At 43.4% G+C, this 20,677-nt stretch overlaps 1 protein-coding gene across 1 annotated transcript in view; it reads right to left on the bottom strand.

The window, feature by feature from the left end:
• Positions 1–20,677, bottom strand: part of PPARGC1B (PPARG coactivator 1 beta) — a 165,354-nt gene that overhangs the window by 56,116 nt on the left and 88,561 nt on the right. Inside the window, exon 2 of the mRNA XM_020780473.3 lies at positions 3,380–3,553. Within this exon, the coding sequence (XP_020636132.3) occupies positions 3,380–3,553 (174 nt within the window). The remainder of the gene's footprint in view (positions 1–3,379; positions 3,554–20,677) is intronic.

The following is a 20,677-nucleotide window of genomic DNA, read 5'->3' as shown; positions in this document are numbered from 1 at the left end:
ACAGCAAAAGTGCCAACTGGAAATGCACCAATGTTACTTTCTGAAACTGACCTAAAGGCCCAAGCAGATACTGCATGTCACTATAATCCAACCCACAGAGCCAGTCTAACAGGATACAACAGTTGATGGTATTAAAAGCCACCGAGAGATTAGCAAGAATAAACAGAGTTTTATTTCCACATCTTTCACCTCCAAAAGATCATTCAACAAGATTGTTTCAGTAACAAACCTGTTCTGAATGGATCTAGGTAATCCCATTTAACCCAGTTCCTGGAGACAGACTGCCAATATTCTCTAGAATGCCTTTCCTTGTATTTCTGACTAGGTAGTAGTTTTTTCAGAGCTAGTATGGTGTGGTTGTTAAAAATAATGGATTAGGACTCAGGAAACATGAAATCCCTCCTTGGCCGTAGAACTTCACTGTGAGATGGCACTGGCAAAAATCACTCGTTAAATATCACACATACCTAGAAAACCTATTAAAATAATAAATACTTGCCATCAGCTCAACTCCAACTTATCGTGACCCTTCCCAGATTTTTTTTTAAGTACAGAGTACTAAGAAGTGGTTCACTGTTCCCTTCTTCTGGGAACTGGGCAGCTTGCCCAAGGCTACACAGGCTGGCTCTTATAGTGGGAGATACAGTAGTGTATTGATCTCCCAACCTCTGGTTCTGCAACCGGATACACAACTCATTAAGCTATAAAGGGTCACCACAATTCAGATGCCGCTTGATGGCACAAAGGAACCGGAGTTTTTACAATCTTTGGGATCTAGTGAGAGCTTCCTAAGGTGCCTCAAGGATGCCTCTTTCAAAGAGGTGAGGCCAATCTCTGCCTCAAGAAGGCATTCGCCACATTTTGAATGCCTCCAAGCAGTTCCTTTCAGTTAGATGTAAGTGGCCAAGATGGGCAAGTGTCAAGCATACCTGTCATCAAATGAACCTCTCCAACCTCCCTCGCCACTTCCTTGGGCTACATTATCTGAAACTGAGCCAATATAATCAGACTAGATGGCACTTTGGATGCCTGCTTTGGAACTGTCACCATGATGCTGCCAAGGTACAAGTTAATACCTCAAAGTGCCTTGCAAATTTGCCATAGCGTGTCTCTGAAGGTTTCAACACATCTTGCCTACAGGTAACAATAGATAATTCCCTCACTACTTTGAAAATCTCTGCTGGATGGCTATCTAAGGATGCGATGATTGGGGAGAAGCGAGAAAGCTTTGCTACCCTCACTGCCAGAAAGTAGGCGCAATAATGTGCTCTCATTTGTGTCCTGCCATGCCTGCTATATAAATTGCACCATCTTGTTGTCATTTTGTCATCTTGCTTCATCACCTTCAACTCTTTAGTAAATGGGGGAGTTGACTGAGCTCTTCAGCAAAAGGGAGAGCCTAGCTGGAAGTGAATATGTCATGAAAGCAGGTTTAACAGGTTGGCCAGCCATTTCAAATGGAACGCTGCCACCTCCCCCACCACCCCCCGAGCATTCAGGAATTCATCCGCTTCTATACGTTTTGGGGGGCAGCTCAATGGAATGAGCCCGCCACAGCTGCAATGAGGCAAAACGACTAGTAAGCTAAATTTCACCCCTGATTTGACTGAGGACCAAAACAGATGATTCATAAAATATGCATTTGCATTATCTTTCAATTCAAATAAACATGAACTGTAGGCGTAGGCCTCTAATCCAGATAAGGACTACAGTGGTCTCCCCACTTCTCTGTGGAGGTCGTATCTGCTGTTTCAGTTACCCGTGGTCACCACTGCTGCAGCCCAGCCTGCAGTGAGCACACACACTTACCACCTCCTCTTACCCTTCCCTGCTCCTCTTGCTCTCACCCATTCTCTTTAAGGGTTCCCCTCGTATCCATGGTTTCAGATATCCACGGGCGATCCTGGAGTTTTAAATGGAGCACCTGCGGATACGGAAGGTGAATGGAGCACCTGCGGATTCCTGGAGGACTCCTAGAGAGGTGAGCTCTTTCTCCCAATGCCATTTTTCTCCTCAGCAAAAATTATTCCACAAACTTTCTATTTATGCCAGAAGAAAAGCTGCTATTTATAGCTACAGCAGCTTCTTTCCCAGGGCAAAGAGCAGGTTGGATGGGTGGTTTTTTTTATACAGAAAATAAAGCAGGCAGTGGAGAAATTAAATTTATTTCCCCTGCACTCCCCTGGTCATGATCCAGATGGGGGCTCTCATAATTGCTTTCACAATTGCGAAGACCTTTCTCTTCAGGCAGGCTTTTTTTTAATGGGCTGTTTTGCTCTGTTGCTTTTAAATGTATTTTTAGTGCGGATTTTATTTACCATTTTTAATATACTTGTTTAATTCTTTAAAAATATTTGTATATTTACTGTTTTAAATATAGTCCTTTTAATGATGAAAGGCGCCTTAGGTCCTTTTAAGGAAAACAATGGGGTATAAACAAACAAACAAACAACTAAGCAAACAAATTAAATGGACAGGTGTAAATGCTATCACACATTTAAAATAGGCAGTTCCCAGAAGTCGCCAGAAAATCCCCCAGCGATAGTTCTGGGCTATATAACCAAAAAGCTGGTAGTTTCCTGAGAAGCACTCTGTACAGAGCGTAAAGGGCAGTGAGACTACCTGACCGCTAATGCCTTGTAGTTCCCATAAAACCTAGCCTTGCTCAGCTATGTCCTCTGTCTTCATTTGATTCTTTGGCTGAACCCCCCTGAAATCTGGCTGGTGGAATTCCTACAGAGTTTTACTGGTTGAAACCCCCAAAAAATATGGAAGTCCCATGACTGTGTATAATTTGGCCTTCGGTGTTTAAAGCAGGGTTATATGGTCACTCTTTGAACAAAATCTAACAAGTAATGAAAGCTTGAAACAGCTGGAAATATCAAAAGGAGAGTGGAGCAAAAGCATCTGAAGATAGGCAACCATGTATTGTTACCACATTAATAGTGAGAGCACATACCTTTACCTTTCCTTGAATAAGAAAGGGAGAGTTACTGTGTTTTCCCTCCACATAAACATAAATACATGTTTAATATTGCATGACAATTACTGCAAGCAGGCTATACTCTTACATGCTCCTGCTTGGTGATGGATCATTGCTACTCAATCCATGTACATTTTAGAATCAAACATTCATTCTGCTATATGTATCCAGCACTATCATTCTTCTGAGAAGGGGAAAAAAAGTTACATTAGAATGGTTTATAATATATTTTCTCCTTCTAACAATATATTCCTTCTCGTCAGTGACTCCCAACCACACAACACTGCCAACAGTAGTATCACAGCAGAAGGGAAGGTACCTGTAAAGGAAAGTTATGTTCCAGAGTCAACTCTCCCCATTGCCCTAGTTGACAGCAAACCCCATGGTGCAAAGTACCTGAAAAAGTTCGGAGTCATCTGTGCTATACTGGCTGGACTCTGTTTCAGAGCGCTCACAATCCCACTGTAACTCACTGAAGCAATTGGTTGAGTCAAAGTCACCAGCATCCAACTGGGACAAATCGATCTCCGGGAAATCAGAATAAAGGTGCTCCTCACCAGACACTTCATGCTGCAGAGAGAAAAGGGAGGATGCAATTAGCTTTAGCCATTCCCTTGATCTACATGCGGATCCTTGGGTAGCTGTGGCCAGATAATATACATGCCTTCACATGACGTCTATGGGTACAAGACATGACTAAATAAAAGGCCACACTCTAAGAAGTAACCAGAAGTCGAAAGGGCAACTGTTCCTAAAAGAAAATGGGCACCAAATGTCTTCCAGGGTTCTCCTTGCCTTCAAGTTCCAAAAATACAAGATTTCCACAATTTACCCTGCTCTTCAATTTCTCCAGGGCAGTTTTACAACACATAAAAAGAAAATTACAATCAATAAAAATAGAACAATAAAAACGAAAATAGAACAAGGAAAACGGCATACATGATTATAATTTCAAATATCTCTCAGCAGCAGGAAAACACAATTGGCAGCAATATATAGTCAGAAGGGTATCTCTAAAGCAAAGTGTGTCCCTGTCAAGGATATTTCTGGCTCCCATGAAATTTGCCCATCTTTTCTCTGAAGGAACACGCTTTATCTTGAAATAATCAGGTGCATCTTGAAATAATCAGGTGGCTGCAATTAAACAATTTAGAAAAAATGCTTCTGGAGGAAACCTAATAGTCCAGTGTTTCAAACAAAGTGTACAAGTTGCATTAGTTACACACAACAATTAGAGTGAAGCTTTGCTAATGACTGGAATATGAGGTAGGGTGAAAATGAGCCCCTTTGATCTGGAGAGCTTGATGGTTCTGGAGCTCTAGATACGATACAGAATGCTCTGGATGCAGAACTTTGGGGGAAGCCTCCGTTTCTCCAAAATGGAAAAGGTAGTGGTATCCGAAGCTTTTCCCCCAGGAAAATATCCATTATAGTTGAAAAATGTAGTGAGGGACACCAAATCAACTACTTTGTTGCTAGTTTATGTCAGCTGATGTCTAATTTTGTTTTCGATTGTTAATTGCGTTCACTGTTATTATTATTGTTTATCAGGGTTTTCCTTGAAACCGCCCATAGTGGCCATGGCAGCCGGATGGACAGTATAAAAGTCAAACAAACAAACAAACAAACAAACAAACAAACAAACAAACAAACAAACAGCACATTTTTGTCCCTCCTTCAGACTGCTAAAACCAAAAATTCTGGGGTTTCAGAATTTGTTTTTTCCTATGTCTCCAGTCAAATTATAATTAAGGCATCTCTATTTGATTGGAAAGTTGTTTTGAATTGATAAGTATTTCTCCCTCCATGAGTAAAAAGCTGCCACTTGTATCTGATTACCATTTTCCCCCTTCTTTGAATATGTGCATGAGTGAAAGCAATTCTACAACAAAGTGAAAATAAAACATTTCCCACTAAATAGTATTCCATCCGGCAACAGTGCTGCAAGCTTGGCCAGCTTTCACAAAGAAACACTCGGGTTGTGTATCTCCTGTATCAGTGTGATAATATTCTATTATGCAGATTCAAAGATTAACCTTTATGTGTTCTTAGAAACATCACTCCCACTGTTTTCTAGTGTGAGAGAGGCCAAGCCCTCCCTACCACCAGAACAGACCAAATGCTTTGTTTCCCTGTGAGGGGGGAAAAGGTTACTGGTGATGGTTAATATGCTCCTTTTAAGACCATGTTTTTTCATAGGAACAGGAAGACACCCACATGCCACCAGATTACTCAAATGACATGGCTTCATTTCTGAGATTAAAAATGGCTCATTCCTTCAGTACATTCTGCATTAACCCTAATTGCAAGGTTGTTGAAACTGAACAGTTTCCAGTTAAGAAGGAAAAAGCAACTTAAAAAGCTATTTCAGCAGGCTGCAGCAGAGGGAGGGGGATCCTAGAGGTAAGCACCTATTGAAAGGCTGAACCACCTTGTATTTCTCCCCTCAACCCAGGCTGCAGCAGAGGGAGAGGAGGTGGGAACTGGGTTATGAAAGACTGCACCACTGGGCCTTCCTCTCCTTAATTTTTTTCCAGCTGACTATGGTAGGAATAACAGTTTGGCCTGAGGAACCGGCACCCCCTCATCTGCTTTTTTCCCCTCTTTCCTTCCCAACTTTTTCCCTTTGTGTCATTTTTTCTGGACTGTAGGCCTGAAGACAGGGCTTGTCTTGCTTCCGTTGACTGTACATAAGCCATTCCCTGTGTTTTTGAGGCTGCCTGGGTTCTTAAGCTACTCCAGCCTTTTGTGACATAATGCACCTGGGACCTGGGAGCCAGGCAAAGTGTACCCCTCCAGAGATGGTCAGACTGCAGCCAGAACTGTGCTCACGACCTGGGGTTCAATCCCAGGTAGCCGGCTCAAGGTTGACTCAGCCTTCTATCCTTCCGAGGTCGGTAAAATGAGTACCCAGCTCGCGGGGGGGGGGGGGGTAATGTGTAGCCTGCATAATTAACTTGTAAACCACCCAGAGAGTGCTTGAAGCAGCAAGCAGCAAGATCTGGAGCAATGCACTTTGCCCACCTCCATTTCAATTAGCAAACAAACAAAAATGACTGGGCAAATGTCCTTAACTACAGAGGGCTGCTCTGTCTTCACCCATCTGGCTGCCTCTGATCAGCACACTCCAACTCTTACCATCCCCTACTAGCAGAAGATGATGGGGGGGGGGGGTTTAACACCTCTCTGAGACATCAAGCAAGTGATGTTCGCTCTTGTCTAGAGGGAACTACCAATGACCTCGGCAAGTTACGATAAGCCCCGAGACACACATACACCCTGTGTACTGCCGCAGCAGCTGCATGGGTTCATAAGCTACTCCAGTCTTCAGTGACGTAATGCGGACATCCAGAGCTTATCCTACTGCCCTGATACTTGCCAATTAGCAAGAGAGCGAAGAAGCTTATAGGGTACAGCAGACAGTCACGAATAAAGTAAGGCTCCGAAACAGAGGCCAGTGTACATTCTATGGTGATGGTTTTGGCCCAGTAGACAAGCTAGCTTCCTAGGTCTGCTCAGCCTCTCTTTTCTTCCCTAGGGGAAGCAACCTACACTTAGCCCTGGCAAACTCTTGGCAGCAAAAAGCAGACCCTTGAAGCGCCGATATTTCCTCATACACAGCGACAATCCTTCCTTATAGAAACAAGCTTCTCCAGACACCAATTCAATAACAGCTCTAACAATCCATTGAATTCTTCCCCTACTCCTCAAACCTAGCCAAAATGCGAGTATAATAGAGCAGAATCAATGGCTGGCGCAAGTAAGGCAATCTAAGCTCTAAGAACGGAGCTAAAAATATCCAGTCAATCACACAGAGCAGCTGAGACCCGGCCCCATTTCCACCACATTCTCAAGGCATACGCAATTGCATTAAACTCCCAACACAGACGGCAAGAGCAAGTGACCGAGAAGGACACCGTACTGCTGCACTGCACCATTATGGCTAAGCTTAGCAAAGGTCACGGGCACGCTGGGGATGCTGCCTTTGGAGGACCAGAATAAATGGAGAGCAGAGTGAAGGAAATGGATTGTTTAACACCAAGAGAAGGCCTGCACAGATAAGGGCTGGTGGGAAACCCTGCGATCTGCCATGGGGATATTGACTCCATATTCAGTTGCAGAGATCTGTGTATTATGCATCTGCCATGTAGTTTTGTCCAGTCTTGTTATTCCATTACTACTAACAGAACTCACAGAATCTCTCAATCGGCATAGTCAGTATGTCTGGGACATTCTGGGGACTATAACAGTCAAAAAGAAAATTTTCCAAGTACTGATTCTCACAGCAGCCCTATCGGGTATGTCAAACTGCATGATACTCAGGGCCGTAAAACAATCCTCATGGCTGAGTTGACAGGGTAGATAAAAAAATCAATGATTTTTTTTAAAAAATCAATTTAAATCACAAAAAATCACTTTAAAAACTTAAATAATCCAAAATTAAATTTTTAAAATTTAAATCATTATTTGATTTAAATCAAACTCAGGGGGATTTGAATCCAAAGCTCTTCAGTCTCAAGTCCAAACTTTATGTTTCAGAAAATGTGTCATTAAAGCTGAAGCTCCATTAGTGTTTTAGATGTGTGGTTCTGGTGGACCCTCACATCTGAGAAATCAGACATGCACGTGAAGCCCATGTTCAGATCCAGGAAACCAAACACAAAACAAAGCCTAACGAATTTACAAACCTATGGTCTGGGCCTCACATTCATGGAAGGCCTCAAATTTAAAATATGCCACAACTTTTCTAACCATGTTTTTGTATTTCTTCATTTTTTAAAATATTCCAGGGATTACAAAAATATGAAAGCACCCTGGTCTCCTCTCAACATTTAAGATAATCAGAAGTGAGAAACGCTCCTGCTGTGACTGTCACATATTTTCTACAATTAAGGAATTCCCTCCTTGGATGATGGGTACACATTCACCTCTAGGTTCCATTAACTTATACCCATCTGACTGCCTAAGTGTCCAGGTTCTCCACAAATACTCCATGGTTAATAAAGTATAGTTCTAAGCCATCAAATCCTGACCTCATGTTTGCTGGTCTTTGTAGTATTCACTGGATTCAGTGGAGTAGATAAAACATTCAGGCCTTTCTTTTTGAGACAATAGGAACATCTTAGGCAAACCACTACAGAGCTAGTAGATGATAAAGGCTTTTGTCTTCACAATGACCGAGTCTAGCATTCAAAATGCTGCCCAAGAAATGAAAATTTGTGAAGCCCCCTGTTATGCAAGGACTGGCTGATCAGTGGAAGGTTCCTAACAATGGGAAAAGCAAGTTCATTTGTTTTGCATTTAGCTCTTAGATCACAAGATCAGCTGAGCATTTCAGAAGCTGTAATGAGAGAATAATATCCAAGGCACGGCTTTGAAGTTTTCCCAACAGTCTCCCTAGAAACAATAAAAATCGACAAAAAGTTAACAGAAACAAGAGAGACAGCATCTTTCCTGCCCCAATCATAACTCTGTTCTCTCTTTATTAACTTGGATAATCTCAGATTATAAATCTTGTTTCTCTCAGGAATGGGACTTTATGTTTTATCCGTATTTTCCAGTTTAGTTTGGGACACAATGTGCCGTAACAGTAAATGGCTGATCCGCCTCCCCTTCTGTGTGAATATCAGGTGAAAGCAAGGGTAACTGGTCAGCAGGTTAAAACAGAAAACCTCTGAGGAAAAAGCTGATTCAGTCACAAAGAGGACGCACAGAGACAGGTAGGAAAGAAAAGAAGATTGCAAGCTGAACTCTGTTAAATTTGTCGAGGTATGAGGCAGGATTTCACCAATTTGATTAAAGCAATTTCCTGTTATCTATTGCAGAATGAAGCAGCAGCAACCTTCTTCTGTGTTACGGTGAAGGGAAGGACAAACACTTACTTCCTCACCAGGATCGATTTGCTGCCATTTCCCTATCACTCAGGTTGAGTGTAATTTCAGAAGCTCCGTCACCAACAGAAGATCAGGGAAGGAGACTTGTTTAATGGCGGTGTGTGTGTGTGTGTGTGTGTGTGTGTGTGTGTGTGTGTGTGTGTGTGTGTGTGTGTGTGTGTGTGTGTGTGTGTGTGAGAGAGAGAGAGAGAGAGAGAGAGAGAGAGAGAGAGAGAGAGAGAGAGAGAGAGAGAGAGAGAGAGAGAGAGAGAGAGAGAGAGAGAGAGAGAGAGAGAGAGAGAATGATGCTGGTCTGCTCTTGTGCCTTGGACAGGTGCTCCTGAGAGGAAGAAGGGGGTGGATGGATGGAATAATACTATTCTTGACCTTGACAGAATATCCCCAGCCAACAGTGGTCACACTTGCTGGGATACTCTGAGAGTTATAATCTTAAAAAGTAACTTTTCCCCTTTGTGTCTGGAGTTCCATTGGCAAACATCAGCTGGGTGAACTGTTCCACAGCATGGAGACAAACATTATCAGCTATTAATTGCAGCATACGAAGCTGTAGTCAAAATAACAGTTATGGCAAACACTTGAAAATTTGGCAGCCTGCAGTGCTTGGTGGTAGGCAGGCTGGTGGATGGAACCGTCTTCTCGTCTGCTCCCTTTTTACATACCCCTTTATGATGCAAAACACATGCAGTACACATGCGTTACTACAGAATCTGTGCAGCCCTTCAATTATTGATGTTCAGACCATCAAGGACTGAGGGACTAACTGAACTACATTATTCCAATTTACTGTCAAGATAACATCATGCAGTTAGGCAACAATCTCACATAAACATCAAGCAATCTCCATAGGATACATGCTGATGCATCTATATCTTGTAACCTTGTGAGAATCCTTGGGTACAAAGAGTTCATTATCAAACTAAAGCAAATCAGTTATCATCAGGATGTATATACTGTATAGTTGGGAGCTATTGATTCTTACTGAAATACTTTGGATTCTGTTTGGCGTGCAAGGGCTAAGGTATTTGAGTTTGCATCTTGAAAGCCACCAAGAAGCCATCCACAATAAATTAGGTTATCATGGTGTGGCCTTTGTGACCCAATATGGTTGAATACAGTGATTCCCAACCATGGGTAGCCCAGGTGTTCTTGGACTGCAGTTCCCAGAAGCCCTCCCTGCTAGCTGGGCTGGCCAGTGTTTCTGGGAGTTACAGTCCAAGAACATCTGGGTTGCCCAAACTTGGAAATGATTGTTTAGCACAAACTAAATACACGGGACATGGTGGCGCTGCGGGCTAAATCGCAGAAGCCTGTGCTGCAGGGTCAGAAGACCAAGCAGTCATAAGATCGAATCCATGCGATGGAGTGAGCGCCCGTCGCTTATCCCAGCTCCCGCCAACCTAGCGGTTCAAAAGCATGCAAATGCAAGTAGATAAATAGGGACCACTTCGGTGGGAAGGTAACAGCATTCCGTGTCTAAGTCGCACTGGCCATGTGACCACGGAAGATTGTCTTCGGACAAACGGTGGCTCTATGGCTTGAAAATGGGGATGAGCACCGCCCCCTAGAGTCGAAGACGACTAGACAAAAATTGTCAAGGGGAACCTTTACCTTTACCTTTAAATACACGGTTAGCTTTACAAATGGACATGCTTCAAAGCTCATTAAAGAACACAGTAGTCTCATACTGAATCCTCTTCCAGACACCTCCTGGTTTATAAACTTTTTCTTTCTTTCTCCTAGCATTCATACAATACATCATTTTGCCCCCGCCTCTGCAAAAAGTCTTCCAAAATATAGGTTGTACTTGGTTCCTTGTGCTGATCAATCCACCAATATTCCCAACAGTCGTTCCGCTAAAATATTTTATAGTATGTTATACTGGAAGGTGAGAGCGAAACAACCCCATTTCTGAATTGCAGCCCCATTTCCAAAAGGAGAAGCTGCTCTGAACTTTGCTTAGCTTAATGGTTAATCCAGCCCTTGAGATTTCTCCACTCCTCCATCACCTGTTGCAGCAGTAAGACCCTGCTTTCCATCAGAATTTTTCTTCCTCTCCCAGCCCCAGATAATGTATGTTTTCATCAAATGCTCTGCTTTTGCTTTGCCTGGGAACAGAGGAAGAGATACTTATTTTTAGAATATCTTTTAATATGCATTTCTTTTGTATATAAAAACTCCCGCAAAACACTCCAGTTCCTGGGTTGCTTTTGATATGTCACAAGGGGAAGAGAGACCAGTTTTGAAATCACAAGGCGCAGCTGACACTCGCACTTGGGATGACTTTTGATAATCTCTATAGACGTGACACCTCCCCACTGCCAACAGATTGGGTATAAATAAACTCCTGCAATCCAATGCCTCACTGGATTGCCTTCTTGGCATGCTGAGGTCAGCCAGACCATTCATCTAGTGCCCTGGCAATGCCATCTTGTTCACAACCAACTCAAGGGCCATCTAGGAGGCAGACAACAGAAAGATCTACTTCTGATTGCAAGTGTGAACCCTTCTCAAGTCATTCTGACATAGGACAAAATGTGACATGTCTGGATATGACTGGAAGAGGAATAAACCACAATTAACTATTTGAATTTACTAACACAGTACCTTATTTTCAATCTGTTCCTTTTTCACTGCACACACTGGTCTTTCTTCTGTTTTTCTACTTCTCTCTCTCTCCCTCTCTCTCTCTCTCCCTGCTGTTATTTGAACATGTAAAAACAAAACTGCATTTCTGATTCCAACCTAACCCACTTCAGTTAAAGACAACTTGTGGTTCATTTCCGATAAAGACCACCAGATAAAGACTAGTGGCTGAGAAATCTGGAAATTTCATTCCAGGTCAATGTTGAGCACCATTTGGCCAAGATCACATGGTAGGCGCCCAGACTAGGTCTTGCTCAGCTCATTCTATTCGTGAAAGTATTTCACTGAATACTACCTTCCTTCCTCTGCTGCTTTAAAAACCAAGAAGGAATACGCATCTTTGGCCGCATGCCTTGAAAGAACAAGAACGGAACCACTTAACAGACGGCTGAACAGCTGATGATATTTCCAATTCTTATTTCCACCCCCAGTGGTGGGGAGGTGGGTGGTACAGGAGGCTACTCTGACAGGCCCAGTAGTTAGAAGCAGGCCAATGGATTTGGCTAGTCCAGCAGTCCCTTTTTCTGTATTTCCTTTATTTGCTAGTGAAAGAAGTAGATCGTGTTCTGATTTTACTTAGAAAATCGTAAGGACAACAGCCATTGGGCCTTGGGAAGGCAGCCAGGAAAATGGCTGGGAATTCTGAACCATCATTCATTCTAGACACCTCATTCGTGTGTGCCAGAACAGAGCAAAACACAAACAGCAGCCCAGGAGCTGAGTGGAATCCCTACATTTCTACTTTTTCCACTAAAGCATGTATGGCTGATGGCCCTTCAAGTCCTGCCATATGTGCAGCCTTCGGCATGCCACATAGTGCAGAGTGCCACCAGAACGAAGGAAGGGTACACCACCTTTGATTACTTTATGCCTAGAAAACTTTGGGAGGGTTGACATAGCAGCACTGACTTGATGGCAATTACTACTATTAATGATGATGATGATGATGATGATGATGATGATGATGATGATGATGATGATGATGATAATAATAATAATAATAATAATAATAATAATAATAATAATAATAATAATAATAATAATAATAATAATAATAATAATAATTGTGTGCCATGAAGTCAATTCTGACATGGCTACCCTTTCCAGATTTTTCTAGGTAAAGCATACACAGAGTATAGTAGGCATCCTTCAGTCTCGAGGGACTATGGTAGTGTGCTCTGTATGGAGGTCTTGGAACAGCGTCTAGTGTGGTTGAGAAGGCCAATTTGAGAGTGACAATCCCTTTCACATTGAAGACAAATACAATCTGTCCCCTGTCCATCTCCCTGGTTTTGCTTGTTTCAGGACTGCCTCTTTGCCTCGACCTGCTGAACAAGGGTCTCTTCAAATTGAGAGAGGCCATGATGAACCGCCTGCCTCCAGGCTGAAGGCTCAGACGTCAAGGTTTCCCATCTGTTGAGGTCCATTCCTAAGGCCTTCAGATCCCGCTTGCAGATATCCTTGTATCGCAATTGGGGTCTCCCTCTGGGGCGGTTTCCCTGCACTAATTCTCCATATAGGAGATCTTTTGGAATACAACCATCAGCCATTCTCACGACATGCCCGAGCCAATGTAGACAGCGCTGTTTCAGTAGTGTATACATGCTAAAAATTCCAGCTCGTTCTAGGACTACTCTATTTGGAACTTTGTCCTGCCAGTTGATACCAAAAATGCGTCAGAGACAATGCATATGGAAGGTGTTCAGCTTCCTCTCCTGCCGTGCACAAAGGGTTCAGGACTCACTGCAGTATAGAAGTGTGCTCAGGACACAGACTCTATAGACCTGGATTTTGGTCTATGCCATCACCTTCTTATTAAGCCATACTCTCTTTGTGAGTCTAGAGAACATGGTAGCTGTTTTCCCAATGCGTTTATCCAGCTCAACATCTAGGGAGAGTGTGTCAGAGATTGTTGAGCCAAGGTACACAAATTCCTGAACAACCTCCAGAAGTGGTTTACCATACCCTTCTTCTGGGGCTTGCCCAAGGCCACACAGGTTGGCTATTCTCCAGGAGGCACAGTAGGGAATTGAAATTCCAACCACTGCAGCCAAACACCTAAACCACTGAGCTACAGGGCAGGCTAAGTGATACACAGTGGATTACTGGGTCTCTTTGGTGTACAAATGGGACCAGGAACCTAGATCTTGGCAGGGAAAGGAGGTCAGTGAAAATGTGACCTTTCAGAATTGAAAGCCACCGGTTTGATTTACAGTGGTGCCTCGCTTTACGACAAAACCGCATTACAACGAACTTTTTGCGATCTCTTTACGATGTTTCCTATGGGGGATTTCACTTTGCGATGATCGGTTCCCTGCTTCGGGAACCGATTCTTTGCAAAACGATGATTTTCAGACAGCTGATCGGTGGTTTCAAAATGGCCACTGGGTAAACAAAATGGGCCCCCGCTGTTTTCTGAGACGGATTCCTTGCTGCACAAGCAGCGAAAATGGCCACCCTATGGAGGATCTTCGCTGGACGGGGAGTTTCCAGCCCATCAGAATGCATTAAACGGGTTTTAATGCGTTTCTATGGGCTTTTTAATTTCGCTTTACGACGTTTTTCTTTCTACAGCGATTTCGCTGTAACGAATTAACGTCGTAATGCGAGGCACCACTGTATTTAAATTCTTTATTTCCCAGTGTATCCCACAGGCTCAGAGTATCTTAGAACAGTTTTCCCATAAATTCTTAATTCCCCATATTATCGTTTATAAAGATGCCAGATACCTGCACTGGAAAGAGCTTTGACTTCTTGAGGAACAGCTGCAAAAAGTAAACAATACTGGGTTGTGCGGACCAGTGATTGACTTTGTTCACCCTCACATTTGAGAGAGCAGACTCCACCAGATTTCCACGGCACTATGCTCCAAGTTCATAGAAGGCTAGGGACAGTTATACATGTTTTGTATATTCTGGGGCACCTCCCACCCCCTTTCCTGAGAAGTTAGCTTGTAAATAGAAAGGCTGAATTTGCCCTTGTCAAATGATACATGATGAAGCATTTTGGGCCTCAAACTGTGATTTGTTAATTAGGACAGAGAGGCACTAAGATTTTGTCCGTTTGCACAGCAGTTGAGCAATTCATCTTCAAACCACTCATTTCAATATTGCCCCCAGAAGACTTTCTTTAAAACATGAATTTTCTGCAAGTGTAGCAACTGCTTAAGTGACACTACAAATTCTTGATTAAATTAAGACAAAAGTAAAACAGGCAATAGAGCGATTTGTGCGTGGTGTGGGCTCCTTCACTGCAGACGAGAGAATGACAAGGTGGATGCAGCAATAAAATTGCTATGAAATTAGTCTGAAGTACTGACAGAGGTCCCAGCCTTGGGGAAACAGAACATACAGGACACATTGGCAGGCTCTCGGGAAGCTTCCTTTGTCAAGCTTTTCATATCTGATGTCTTAATTATAAACTAGCAGGTGACACCTTATTAACAGATGCAGAATGGCTAGTGTGAACACTGGCGTAAGATCTGGAAAAAAAAATTGAACTCGCCCCATCATGAAGAGGCCTGTGTATGTGAGACGTGTACTGATCCGTGCTCTAAATTGGTCACACTCAAATTCACAGAGTTACCTTCAAAGGCCAACACACTGTGAGGCAGCACTGGCATCCCAGCCTCCACAGTAACAGAAGGACAGCTAGATAATTACACAAGTGGAATTTTCTTTCTCCTCAGGTTGAGAAAGAAGATGGAATTTTGAACTAGAACACATTCAAGGACAAGGATGAAAGGCATCTTGTTGACTGGCACCAACAACAGGGATGTATAAGGTTGTGTGTGAGGCTTGTTGAGGGTAAAAACAGACGTTTCTGCCAAGTCATAGCAACGGGGCCATTATATTAACCTGGTGAGCGCTGACTGCTTCATTCCTGTTCTGGCCTCTACTTTGAGCGCATATATGGATCAGGAGAGTTCTTCAGAGAAAGCTGGTATGATGGTGGTGGTTAAGCCTCTTTGGGAGTTCCACTGAATCTTCTGACAGCAAAGGCTCTCTGGCTGAATGAGGCCTCCTTTAAAGAAGGAAGATGGGACGGTATCTCAGCAATGGAGCACTTGCTTATCATACAGAAGATTCCAGATTCAACCTCTGGCAATTCCAGTTGCCTTGAATAACCGGAGTGGGCCACACCGTGTTAAGTTCAAGTCCAGTAGCTTTTGTTTGATTGAAAATACACAGTGAAAAACAACACTTCAGCTCCCGTTTCCTTACTGAATATGCTGCTATTGTATGGAAATGGCTAGAGGATGGGCGTGGGGCTCCTTCCTAACCATGACAAAACAAAATGAGTGTCTCCCGGAAAACAGGGTGAAGAGGAGGAGGCTTCTTGACCAGTATTGTATGTTCAGAGCTTTTATTTGGTCATTTTAAACAAGGAATGCTTGAACACTTGAATGGCCTCATGCATGGCCTAAACGTCTGGCAAATCATTTATTCTTTGCGGCTGCCAGTTGTGACTTTTAATAGCTAGCCAGGCCAGTTGTCTGAGATGTATGGTAATCCAGTATTCATAAGATACACCCTCAAAACTGAGGTAGGGTTCAATGAGGAGCTGAATTAGTTTCTTACTGTAGCATTTGCTTATTTCTTTCTCCTGACTTCCATACAGACCAAGGGTAAGAAGAGAAATATATTACATCAGGCCCTTTTTGCCAAAAAGTTGTTCACCCATTATAGCTCATCTACAGAATGTGAAAAGCATGCTCAATTTAAGCAGGTGAGAAGGATGCCTTAGACCAGGGGTCCCCAACCCCCGGTCCGCAGCCCTGTGCCGGTCCATGGCCTTGGCCATACCGGGCCGTGGAGACAAATCTTCCGCCCCCGCACAGCCCCTTTGAGCATGTGCATGCCCCGGAAGTGCACATGCGCATGAACACCCCTGCCCCTTTGTGCAGGCATGTGAGTGCCCGCACGAGCAAGCATAGCCCCTTCGCACATGCGCATGAGCGCAGGGGTGCCCCCCACAGACCCCCCCAACGGGTCCACAGTATCAAAAAGGTTGGGGACCACTGCCTTAGACCACATCCAAGCAACCTACACTCACCAGAGGCTGTTGGACTCTAAATCCTGTTAGTCCCAGACAGCCCAGAATTTGGAGAGGGATGATGGCAGTACGGGGTCATCAACACTTGTTGGGTAACAAGTTTCCCATTTCTGCTTCTGACCCTAAGAGGGCTAATGTGGTGTAGGAATTACAGTAGAGTGTTGAATTTGCAGCCACAAGGCCTGGGTTCAAATTCCCACCCAGCTGTGAAACTAATTAAGTATCCTTCTGCTAGCCACAGTCTGTCTGGGAAAGCAATGAATGCAGACATCACCTCATTGAAGGAGAGGTGGGCTATAAATATAATAAATAGGCAAAGAAACAAGGAGATAAGAATCCTTTCAAGAGAACCAGCAGGTCACTAGAAGCAATGACTGCTATCCTAAAATGCCTCACAATACCTTTTGCATGCAATGGCAACAGAGGTCTGCGCAGATTTTTAAAAGTTCAGGTTATAACTGCACGAAACTACCCTTTGGTTATTAAAGCATCTTAAAAGCATAGCTACTTTTTCTTGTACTTTTTGCAGTGCAGCAGAAAATACCGAGCAAAAAATGCCATGCCTGTCTCCCAAGCAGTCTGCTTCCCCTTAAACAGCTGCCGCTGCAGCTAAAAAAACTGCTGCTGGATGGACAGTCTGCAGCCGCTTCTCAATCACCTAATCCCATCGGAAGCCTGGAAGGCCAAATTTATGTCCTCATTTGCATAAAATGCCACCAGGAGGCTTTGCAAGGAGGGCCCTTTCATTCAAGTGTTACTCTCCTGGCCTCTGTTTGTGAAGGAAGAGTAACAACAGTTCCATTAGGAGGTTCAAGGGAGCAAACGGCCTAGGAGAAGCAACTGGAACAAAACATGGTCAGCTAGCCTGCTCTCAAAGCAATGGTGCCTTCTGCCAGTGACTCACGCAGTTTGATTCAGCGCCTCCCACTCATGAGTAAGTCCTTACGCATGGTATTAAGAGATAAATATAACTTCAGCACCAGAACCAAAAAGAGAGCTCCAAATTAGCAAGTAGCACTTAGGTAGATGGATTCCAACATGCCAAAAGTGAGACAACTTAGTCCCAGAAGGAAGACAGTGGCATTCAGAGTCTATGTCTGAGTTGTTAGTGGGACACTAAGTGTTGTTCGTGGGACACAGCTGGGCAAGTGTGTGCATTTTTCAAAAGTTATGGGAAATTAGTTAGTTCCCTGTGTGCACCCCCCCCCCCAACTCATGAAAGAACATCCCCATGCAAGGAGATTTTGTGAGCACCATCTGGATTTATCAGGAAAATCCGTAATTACATACTGCAGGCAGTGTGGATTATGGTCCAGCTGAGAGATTTTTTTATTAACATGAACTATTGAACCCTTTGACAGGACAGTTTATTCACAGACAGCATCTGTGCAATTAGGGATATTTCAACAACCTGAGGTGCACGTCATTATTTACATCCTATGGAGACAACCGGTCTTGTTATATAGAACACTGGCATAGAGTTGGCGATTTCTTCTCGAGAAGATTTTTTGTTTTGTTTTGTTTTTTGATGGAGCCGGACAAAAGAAAATAAAAACTAGATCTTGGAAAAAGTTCTTGAACAATTCTGCAAAAGGGAAAAGATGTTGAGGATTAGACTGCACTGATGGATAACAGGACTGTTTATTACTCTCGTCATAGTCCAAAAACCAACCTCAGGAAATGAAGTAAGAACCTACAACAAAATGTTGCAGCATGAAGTAGTCCATTCAGAGTTCTCTACCAGAACACTCTATACCACCCTCCCCTCTTTCCAACATTGTTTCCATATACCATGCTGTCCATGTAGGCCTATTTTGGCCTGGTTTCTGTTCTAATGACCACTACCATCACACCACATTTTTCCTCCTCTTCAAGATTTTTGAACGTTGGTGAATTTTACAGTTCTCTGAAGCATGCTGGAAAATAGCCCTATTAGCAGCAGAGACTGGAAAAGCTACTTTCTACATCCCCCATAACCTTCCAGCCAACACATCCATTGGGGGGTTCTTGGCCCTGCAGTTCACAAATATAAGTCTTCCAGCTTCTCACTGGTACTCAGTCCCCAGATTCACTGTTAAGAGTAAGGACTACACTTGTTCTGAGGTCTTGGTGGGTATGCAGAAATAGCATATGGATTTTGTAAAACACACAGTTGATATTTAACACCTCCTAAGCAGGAGGACAACTGCAAGACTAGATAGAATGCAAGATCTGTTCTGGATCACAGCAAAGACTTAAGGACCAGTCAGTCAAATACATACAGGCAAGATATAAGGGTGGAAAGCACCTCCTGTTGCCCATCCATAGCATTTAGTACTCATCTATACAGATTAAGAGCAAAATTTACTTAGATACGTTACAAATTGTTAGGTGTTGTACCTCTTTTAAAATGCTACCTTAACTTGTAACTGTTGCACCATAATTCTGTTAGGCGCAAGACTTTCTGCTGCCTAAGTCAAAGGAAAAAAGATCTTGGAAAAGATCTTTCCATTCCACATGCAGAAGCCAACTATAGTAGCAGAGGAATATTATTCCATCACTGGTGACAGGATTGTGCTCTCCACCACAACTGGGGCCAGGATATGTAGTGTGGTGTCCATAGTGTGGTCTGCCCATTAAAAGGAGAGACTGAGCAAGGGCTCAGAGTGAATATTGAGGGGGCTGCTGCTGTCAAACCCCTGCATCTGCCACTTCAGGTAGCTTCCTAACTTGCATAATTATAGGGCTAACCCTTGACATGCATAGCTTCCTTTGTTTATAGTGAACTTGCTAACAGTCACACTTCTGTACACAATCTAATGGTGTCTGAAAAAAGGTTTCTCAATCTGTTTACTCCACCAGTCTGTTCTTTTATGTGCTGGCATATCTGTGGTAGGCTTTGACTGTGTTCTGAGGTAAAGGTGTTGAGATGAAAGATCTCTTCCCCCCTCCCCTCCCCTGTATTCTGAAACAATAAGCAGCAAAGCCGGCTGCACTAGATGTTTTCACCAGATTATGCTGCTCAAGATTCTCTTCCCCACAGAATGCTATCCTTTTCACAAGGTCACAGCGGAGTTGTGATCATCTGAGGCTGTGGAAGAGTGACCAGAACATACTGGCACATGTTGGATGCCCATGATGGATGGATGGAAAGAAGGAAAGAAAGAAAGAAAGAAAGAAAGAAAGAAAGAAAGAAAGAAAGAAAGAAAGAAAGAAAGAAAGAAAGAAAGAAAGAAAGAAAGAAAGAAAGAAAGAAGGAAGGAAGGAAGGAAAGAAAGAAAGAAAGAAAGAAAGAAAGAAAGAAAGAAAGAAAGAAAAAGAATTTGCAGCCCTCATGAAGGTCAATGCTGCCAGGAAACATGCCAGCTCCTGCAATGGCATTTGACAAAATGTCATTTTAAATGGGGGAGTGTAGTGCTGACTCGTGTCTTTTGTCAGGCTGCTCCTCCTGACAGCGTGATATTTATAGCCAAGGCCTCGAAAGAGGCAAATGGTACTCCCTGGGAATTATGACTGGAGAGGTAGCCCAGCTTGTGTTGGAAGACATGAATATTTGACATGATAGAGGGAGGCATGAAGAGGGAGGCCCTGCTGGGCTAAGGAAAGGAAAGAAGGGTTGCCCAGGTGCCACGTGAGTTCCCTGCAGAGGATTCCCATGGTTTGTTCACCCTTGTAGGATGAGATCACCTCTGTGCAAGTGGGATCAGAGTGATAAACACAAGTTGGTGCAAGCCTAAAGCGTTCACTAAGGCCTGCACGGAGCATAACTGCAGGCCCCAGGAAAGGTAAAACTACTGTAATCAGATCTGCACTTAGGATATGTATTTAAAAATATACGATGCCATCTGAGCCCAACCTTTCTGCAGAAAGGTAGGGCTCAGAGTGCCTCCATCCCTCTTCCATTTTCTGTTGCCAGTAGCAGTCACAAACATGGTACATTTAAATCACAGAGGGCTTTACCATCTTTAATGCATAGGCTCTCATATGCACTCCTGTAAAACAGAACCCTGCTATTGCCATTTCATAGACAGGGAGCTGATGCTGTAGCTCCGGGCCACTTGATGGTTAAAACCCCTGGTAAATCCCACGCCTGCCTATATTCGTCCCACAAAACCATTGCAAC

This window comes from Pogona vitticeps, chromosome 2 (assembly GCF_051106095.1).
Source record: "Pogona vitticeps strain Pit_001003342236 chromosome 2, PviZW2.1, whole genome shotgun sequence".
In the NCBI taxonomy this organism is placed as follows: domain Eukaryota; kingdom Metazoa; phylum Chordata; class Lepidosauria; order Squamata; family Agamidae; genus Pogona; species Pogona vitticeps.
The sequence above is the reverse complement of the archived record's forward strand: the minus strand, read 5'-3'. Positions and strand labels throughout refer to the sequence as shown.